An 8266-nucleotide genomic window follows, 5' to 3' on the forward strand; every position below is an offset into this window, starting at 1 on the left:
TTATGTAACAAAACATCAGTACTGAGAAAAAAAAAAAGTAAACAAAGAATGAAATACAAATAAATAAATGCCATATACAATCTAAAGAATGGTAAAGTAACATGATCTTTTTGTCGGAAATACAAGACACATGCAAAGAATGATCATGATGACCTTTTTTTGCTGAAAATACAAGACTAACACATTCCTATTCTTCTAACAAATTTAGCTCCTTGAATGGTGATCTAGTATCAGAATTGGCTTCAAGTTTCTTCATTCTGGTGGGAGATTGAATAAACATATTCTCCTTTACATGGAAACCACCATTTGTTTTCAAATCCATTACTGGACAACCATTCTCAAAAGACTGAACCATACTTCTCAACCTGTCCAATAATAGAGTGTCTTCAGCAGAGAACCCACTGATTTTGTCACTGAATCCCTGAATGAAAGCTAACAAACTTTCCCTTTCTGATGATAGTCCCGTAGCATTTTCAAGCAATTTTCCATTCTCTATCTTGAGTTTCTGAAGTAAAGCATCTGACTTTCTTAGCTTAGTCACCATTTGATCATTCAACTCCATTACTTTGGCTTGTTTTGCACTCAATTCTACTTCAGTAACCAATGCAAGTTGCTCTGATTGGGTCCAGTTTTCCTCCTGCAATTTCAGTTTCTGCTGTATAGCATGAATGTCATCCTCAAGTTGCACTACCATCAACTTCTTCTCTTCAATTTCAAGAGCAGCTAGAATCTGAGACGCTGTAATCTTGTCATAAGCTTCCCGGACGAGATCAATTTCAGCCTGCTTCTCAGAAAGCTGTAAAGAAAAGGTGGTCAACGAGTCAGTGAACTGCTGCTCCAGTGAAGTCACTTGCTGCATAAGTTCATCCATTCTCTTGTCTTTTCCTTCCATAAGCTGGACAAGATTATTTTTCTCATCCTCAAAGGTTCTTTCTATCGTGCCTTTCTCAATCACAGTTTTTTCAAATTCTTTCTGGAGCTCTTCTAGAATCTTGTCCTTTTCCGCTATCATCTGGAGATATCTGACATTATCAGATTCAAAGGACCCAGCTGATTCTCCCCTCGCTCTTAGTTCATGTTCCAATAGCTCAACTTGTTGGTGCTGATAATTTAGGCTCCTCTCTTTCTCTTCTAACATATAAACCAAGCTGTCTTTCTCTTGCTTGAGGCTTTCGCCAAAGTCTACTTGTACAAGAAGTGATGTTTCCAGTTCTCTACGCACCACATGATTTTCTTCTAGTTCATTCTTCAAGCGTTCAACAATTGACTTCCATATTTGCAATTCAAATTCCACTTCATTTCTTTCACATATTGTCTCATCCAATTCAATGATTACACTGTCTAAAGCATCATGAATTTCTTTAAGCTGTTCTTTAAAGTTACATTCCATATGCAAAACCTTCTCTTTGAGAATCAGCTGACTCATGGTTGATTCCTCCAGCTCATTTTGCAGTTCATTTTGCAAAACGTTGTGCCTATCCAGTTCATTTTGCAGTAGTTCATTGTTGAATCCATTACACTCACCCTCTCTAAAACATGCTGCTATCTCACGTTCTTCATTTATGTTTTTCTGGGCACTCATCAAAACAGCGTCTTTCATATCCAACTGTTTCATCAGTTGAAAAATCTCCTCTTCTCTCGCTTTATTGATGAGGTCCATCTCATCCTTATCACTAACATGCTTCAAATGAGCCTCAGAAATTCCCTGTTTCAACACTAACAGCATCACAGACATCTCCTCATTCAATAACTTCATCTCAATGGATAAAGAATGAGACCTTTCTAGTTCCGTCTGGAGGCCTTCAACTGCTTCAATTTTAGTTTCCAACTCAGATTGACATGTATTCAGGTCTGCTGTCAACTGTTTTAGTTTTAAGTTCCACTCAGCTTCTTTAGCCTTTAAAGTAGGGGAACACTCTCTATGAGTTTGTTCCAAACTTCTGAGCCTGGACCGCAACTTTGAATGCGAATATGAAGCTCCTGCCTCTTGAATTTGAGCTTCCTGGAGTTCTTTAAGAGACATCCGCAGCTCTTGATTTTCTTGCTCTAGCTTATCAATTCTGTATTTTGACTCTTTATTATAGGCCTCTTTTGTTTTCAGCAAATATCTCAAATCTGCAATATCTTTGTCACGGTCAGTGTTTAAGCAATCTAGCTGTAACCTAGAACCCTGGTACTCATTACTAGCATTGTCAAGCTCCACCTTAAGATTAGAAACTTCGACTTCCAGCCGCTTTTTCTGGCTTTCTACATGAGCAAGAGCTTGATGGCAATTGTGTATCTGGTGTTGTAAATCCTCTGATATTCTGGTCTGAGAGTCTAACCTTGTCTGAAGTGAAGAAATCTCATCTATCAATGTAGATTGTTCCATCTCCCACTCCTTCTTGCAAGACTTAAACTGCTGTCGAAGTCTATCATGTGCTTCTTCTAGATGCTTAAACTGTTCTTTCTTCCATTTTAATTGATCTTCCACCTTCCTGCTTTCCTCCTCTAATTTCTGGAGCATGTCATCTCTTTCTCTCAGTTCTTTGGATACTCTGTTTTTTTTCTCTGATTCCACAGATTTATCCTTCGAAACCAAAAGACAACCTTTCAGTCTTTCAATATCTTGTTTGCACATATAAATCTGTTGTTCCTGGTTCTGTGTCTTCTCATTTTCCTCCTCTAAGGCCAACACCAACCCTCTTTTTTCTTCTTCCAACTTTTTCAACTTGTCATCACAATCCGCTCGAAGTTTATCATTTGCAGCACTGAGATGTTTGATTATTGTCTCCTTTCTATTCAAATTCCCTTTGAGATCTTCACATTCCAGCTTTGCCTCAGAGATTTCATCTTCCTGTTGAAGCAGTTTTTGGTCCAGCTTCTCAGCTTTGAACTTTGCTTCCTGTATCTGTTTGATCTGTGCATTATGGGATTTCTTCAAGTTCTCAACCAAATCTGTCTTGGCTCTAAGCTCTGCCTTCAGTTCCTCTATTTCTGCTTTTGCGTCATCGAGCTCTTCGTAAACCTTGCCCATTTCTTTTCACATTTAAGACATTCAAGACAAACCTGGTCTGCAAGCACTGTTCAGATTAAATCAAGTGTTCTTGTCCTCACCAAAACCACGAAAAGAAAAGAGGTATTGATTAAAGTAAAAACGCAAACTTGGCATTTCATTTAACTTGTAGATGTTTAAATTAACTCACTCTAAAAAAAAAATGCGTTTTAACAAAAGAACTCGCCGAATGAACTTTAAAAAGAACCATATCTAGATAAAGTTTCCTAAAATTGCATTCAGGAGTATTCCTAGGATAACTATGGATCATGATCAAGATCATATTTGGAACGATATCTAACTTTAGGTCTCTAAGAGACACTCCTCTTTGTAAAAGCATATCCCAAACACTCAGAAATTTTAAAAAGTAACATTATTCAAGCACTTCTCTTTGAAGCATTAACTAAGAGACATTACACTACTTAGACAAAGGTTAAATGGTTCAATTTACCATATAAAAGGAGTAAAATGCCTGAAAATTATTAACATACAGACTTCAGTACATTACATAAAATCAAATCTCGTATCCCGCTAACCTTAACAAATAATCTGATTTAGTACTTTTTTTTAAAATGAAAAGTTACTTGCAATCACTGGTTTCGGGCAAAGGAGTTCAAAATCATAAAGAAAATTCTCAGGATTCCCAGTCTTTAAGTGGAACAGTTTCAAGATAAAAGGTACGTAACCCAGAAACTGACCTGGTTTGGTTGAAGTGTAGAAGAAAGTGTTGCGTTGGAGTGAAGATGGTGAAATGGAAATGGAGAGAAAGAGAGACACCAATAGCAAGTTACCGTTATTGTGCGCTAACTGCTTCTCATGTGAGATAAAAACCAAACCAGAAAGGTAGATGATGCATTGGAGAGAGATCTTTCTTTTCGAAATGAAAAAATAGCCGTTGAAAATGAAAGTAGATTAAGAACTGAAAATTTGTTTCCGCCATGTTAATTTTGTTTGGACTAATACTTGGTTTCTGTAGATGGGCTTTCGACCCATTAGTTACGTCAAATAAAGGGGACTGCTATTCACACCCTTTTTACTATTCACAGTTCCTTTCAATTTAATGCTATTTATTTATTTATTTATTTGAATACTCTTTTAAGAAACTGATCTGATTTTTTATCCATTTTTTATGGTTTTTTTTGATAAACAGTAATTAGTTTGACTTACATACACTAACCTAAATTCTCATATTTAAAATTACGATTTTAGTTTTGTAATGCAATTTTTACTTTACATAAATTATTTTGCGTAGATCCATAAAAAAAAGTATTTAGTTTTTAAAAGGAATTATCTAAGAGAAATAAATAAGATAGGTCAGAGAAATAAGTGGAGGGAGAGTGGCCAGTTATAAAAACAAAAATATAACTCTAATTAATTTTAATTGATTAAATTTAACCAGCTAATTATGAATTATTATCAAAATAATTATATACAAAATTTTTATTATAGTTGTTGTAAATAACCAAACTTGTAATAACTGTTTCTGTTTTCTTAACTGTCATTGAGGACAGCTTATAAACCTTATTGCTAAAGAGAAAATTACTTCTTGTCTCCTTTATCTTTTTTTATGTATATATGTTGTGTTTGCATTATGTCTGTGCGCGTATGATGTCTTTCTGCCTTCGCTTAAGAGATAGATAGTGTGAGTGTGATGTGTGTGGTGCCTTGGCCTAATAATAATAAGCAAACCATTGGCTGTTGTGAAAAATTGATTATGCATCTAAAATAGGTTGTATAATTATATTATAATCAAAATCAATTACATAAGTAATCATATATTTTAAAAGTTTAATACATCATTTGGTTCTTTCTTATGGTGCTTTGGTTCAAAATAGTTCCTCCTTTCCACCCCTTTTGTTCTGTTTCTATCCCTTAAGATTTTAAATTAATAATTGATTGGAATTTTTTTTTCTTTAAATTAACCTTTAACTTAATTTTTCTTAATACCAAACAATTATTAATACATAAAATCCATTTAAGTGTACTAAATATTACGGTAAAATAACACACACACGTGTGTGTATATATATATATAGTTAAACTTTTCATTACTTTTTCATATTTTCTAGAGTGAACAGGTAAGGTTCTACATTATGGCTAACTTAAAATAAAGCGAGAGTGCACTTTAGTCATTTTAACTATTCATTTCAAAATTTCCTTTCATAACAGTGACAGTTATAATATTTGAACTCATATCCCCCATTACTTTTACAAGGAACGGTTTTTCATCTTTAAGGGGAGGGCTGGTGCTTGTTCTAGTTCTTGAGGAAGGTTTTGTAAATAAAGAGATAAATATTTATTCCCCATTGCAAATTAAGTAATGATAATATTCTTTTCTCTACAACTTAACCTATCAGTGTTATACATTGTCAATTCTTCTATAATGTGTGATAACCATTTATACTCTTGTTCAGTATATGTTAATGTGGCAACTTCGCTGAATAAATGGATCACCAACTGCAAGATATGATGCAACTTTCAATAATGAGTACAACAAAAATAAAATCCGATACACAATACACACCTCAAGATGTTGCAAAACCTCAAAAGTACAAAGACTACCAGGCCTGAAACAAGATTTGAAAAGAAAAAAATTAAATATTCTTTTATCTAATTTTTTCTACCCTTATTTCTTTTGTTCGAAACTACAACCCATCCATCATCTACTTCGCCTGAAACATTCGGCCGGGGCTCATTAACTGAATTATTGTTTGAATAACTGAGAATCTCTGTATTCATGCTTGAAGAATTACCATCCACACTCATGGTTTCATTATCACCATCTTCCTCACTCTCATCTTCACCTTCATTTACAATCTAAAACATTAAAAAAAAGGTCTAACATTATTACTGCGTTCAAAGTCAACGAAAGTGGAAGATCATCGAATTGTTACTTGGCTATATAAGGAGAAATAGAAAACGCTTTATGTAACATTATTACTGCATTCAAATTCAGGCAAGAGGAAGATAAGACAATTGTTTTCCTGGCTGTACATGAACAAGGAGAAATATGTACAAATCAAGTAAAAAGATGCTCTGTAAACATATGTAACAAATTGAAAATTCCATAATCTAGTCCCAGTCCACCTTGGGAGATCAACAAAAAAGCTCTTCACATTTATTTTGGAGGAGCCTAAGAAAGGAGGTTAGGAACTGGTTATAAGGTGGGAAGAAGATTGTGGAAGAAAAAAGGAAGAGGGATTAAAAGAAAATCACAACTTTCATCAGATTTAACAACTTCACACTTCAAAATATTTCAAATATAGGATAATATAATAATTATTCAGGACATATTTCCGTTCTTTGAATACTTCCCATTATTCAAACTTCTACGTCATGAACCACGAAAAAAGGAATGAAACAAAAATACAAGAACTACCTCTATAAATACAAAAAATTAGTGGCTGCTCTAGTAACTATAGCAAGGTTTTCAAGACTTGAAATTGAAAGGTAGTTAGACAGGCAAGAACATACTAGATGACATTTTGCATTGAGGCACACAACAGTTATGACTTGATGTTTGTGAATAATACCCATCATATAGAAATTGAAATAACCAAAATAAACCAACCCTGTAATTATGATATTAAAATTCGATTGTGCATATAGTGTGTCACTAATGTACCTGTGTTGTGTGAGGACCATGCTCGACTTTGGCTTTCCTGAGATTTTCAAAAGAACTAAAATTTCCATCCAAGAATTCTTCATGCATTACCATTAATTTTTCAGCCACCTATGTAATCATAAAAAACATAAGAACAAGTGGTTAACAGAACAAACACATTAAAAAAAAAGAAGAAAATGTATACCTCTTCAATGCTGCCATCTTCGACCTCCACATTGAGAGAAAGCATACCTTGATCCAGTATGTCTTCTAAGTCATCAATGTAAAGTGGCTCTGGAACACATCAACCGGCACAATATAAAAAAAAAAAACAAAAAAGAACACATCAACCCACACAATTGAATTGTCTTATATTGCGTGAATTGATATACCTTTTGATTGAGTGAACCACGAAAGAACATCGGCTACAAGTTGATCAGCTTTGACGCGAGACTCACGGCCACCCCATTCGTTCTCGACAGCAGTTCGAAGAGCCGACCAACGAAAAAGGAGTAACCCAATTCCTTCATTGAAAACTCCTATAGACTGTCCCTGTAGCCGTCGAGCACCCTCCATATTTCACAACAACACAACAAACCCTATGTTTTGTGTCTTCCTGCAGCGACGTAAATGGTTCGTTGGAGAAGGTAGTTAGGGTTTTACTTTAGTTTCCATTTTTCTTTTATGCTCATGAAACCATATAAAGACTCATAAATTTTTGTAGAGAACAGATAGCAGTCTTGGGCCTGGACATTGGCCCATTTCTCCTCTTTCAAACTTGTACCTCCAAATATTTTTAAAATGCAAACGTTATCCTTACTTAAAATGTTATTAATATTTAAATTAATAAAATGGTCAAAGATTCTCTGCAGTTTTTATTTTGGAAGAGTTATTATTTTTTAGGATCCCATTATTTTAACAATCATTTTTTAACACACATTTGACAACATCAGTTGTCAAGTTCCGATTGGTCCTTTTTAATTTTTAATTTTTTTAAAAAAGTTGTCGTTGAAAGTGAAAAGAGATTTAGAAAATTAGATTTTCAATTATACCCCTACCCTATGTCATTAGAAACGAAGTGATGGAAATCCCTAAAGGGACTTTCCATCCAAGAAACATTAACTACCCTAAGACTATAAAAAGGAAGTTGATTAAGAACTTAATCTTTTCTTTCTAAAGTCTTAACATGTTTCTCTCTAACTAAATACATTTTACTGTTTTGTAGGTCATTAATAAAGCTTGGCAAGCTTGGCAACACTTGGAGGAGTAACCAAGCAAGGAGAAGCAAAGGAACATAACATTGAAGAAGTAGCTGTTGTAGGTATCGGAGGGTGTATTTTTTGAAGAGTATAACGCAGTGAAAAGAGAGCGGAACGCGTGTTCGGTCACAGTTAAAACGAAATTTGTCCTTTTTAGCAAAAATAATTTTCTTTCAGAAAATTAATCAAACATTTGATATGCGTAAAGTAAAATGAGTGTAGGGAATAGAAAAATCACACAAGTATTTTTATACTGGTTCGATTCAACAGAATTTACGTCCAGTCGTTAATCACTACAAAGAGTGATTAACAGTTTCACTAAAAATAATCTTACAGATTACAATCAAATGAACAAAATATAAAGCGAAG

General features: G+C 34.2%; 2 protein-coding genes across 3 annotated transcripts; both read right to left on the minus strand.

Moving 5' to 3' along the window:
- Positions 1 to 49: 49 nt before the first annotated feature.
- Positions 50 to 3991, minus strand: LOC106755144 (uncharacterized protein At4g38062). 2 transcript variants are annotated; one of them, XM_014637247.2, is made up of 2 exons: positions 3733 to 3991; positions 50 to 3053 (listed from the first exon to the last, which is right to left on the minus strand). In XM_014637247.2, the coding sequence occupies exon 2, from the start codon at positions 3014 to 3016 to the stop codon at positions 188 to 190; it is 2829 nt and encodes a 942-aa protein (XP_014492733.1). In that variant the 5' UTR covers positions 3017 to 3053; positions 3733 to 3991; the 3' UTR covers positions 50 to 187. The 2 variants fall into 2 exon arrangements, with proteins under 2 accessions (XP_014492733.1, XP_022633885.1); XM_022778164.1 differs by having other exon boundaries at positions 50 to 3062.
- A 1489-nt stretch (positions 3992 to 5480) lies between these two features.
- Positions 5481 to 7330, minus strand: LOC106755156. The gene is made up of 4 exons (XM_014637260.2): positions 7031 to 7330; positions 6844 to 6932; positions 6660 to 6767; positions 5481 to 5851 (listed from the first exon to the last, which is right to left on the minus strand). Exons 1-4 carry the CDS (start codon positions 7212 to 7214, stop codon positions 5645 to 5647), a joined length of 588 nt encoding a protein of 195 aa, XP_014492746.1. The 5' UTR covers positions 7215 to 7330; the 3' UTR covers positions 5481 to 5644.
- Positions 7331 to 8266: the final 936 nt, after the last annotated feature.

This window comes from Vigna radiata, unplaced genomic scaffold, assembly GCF_000741045.1.
Source record: "Vigna radiata var. radiata cultivar VC1973A unplaced genomic scaffold, Vradiata_ver6 scaffold_265, whole genome shotgun sequence".
Taxonomy (NCBI): domain Eukaryota; kingdom Viridiplantae; phylum Streptophyta; class Magnoliopsida; order Fabales; family Fabaceae; genus Vigna; species Vigna radiata.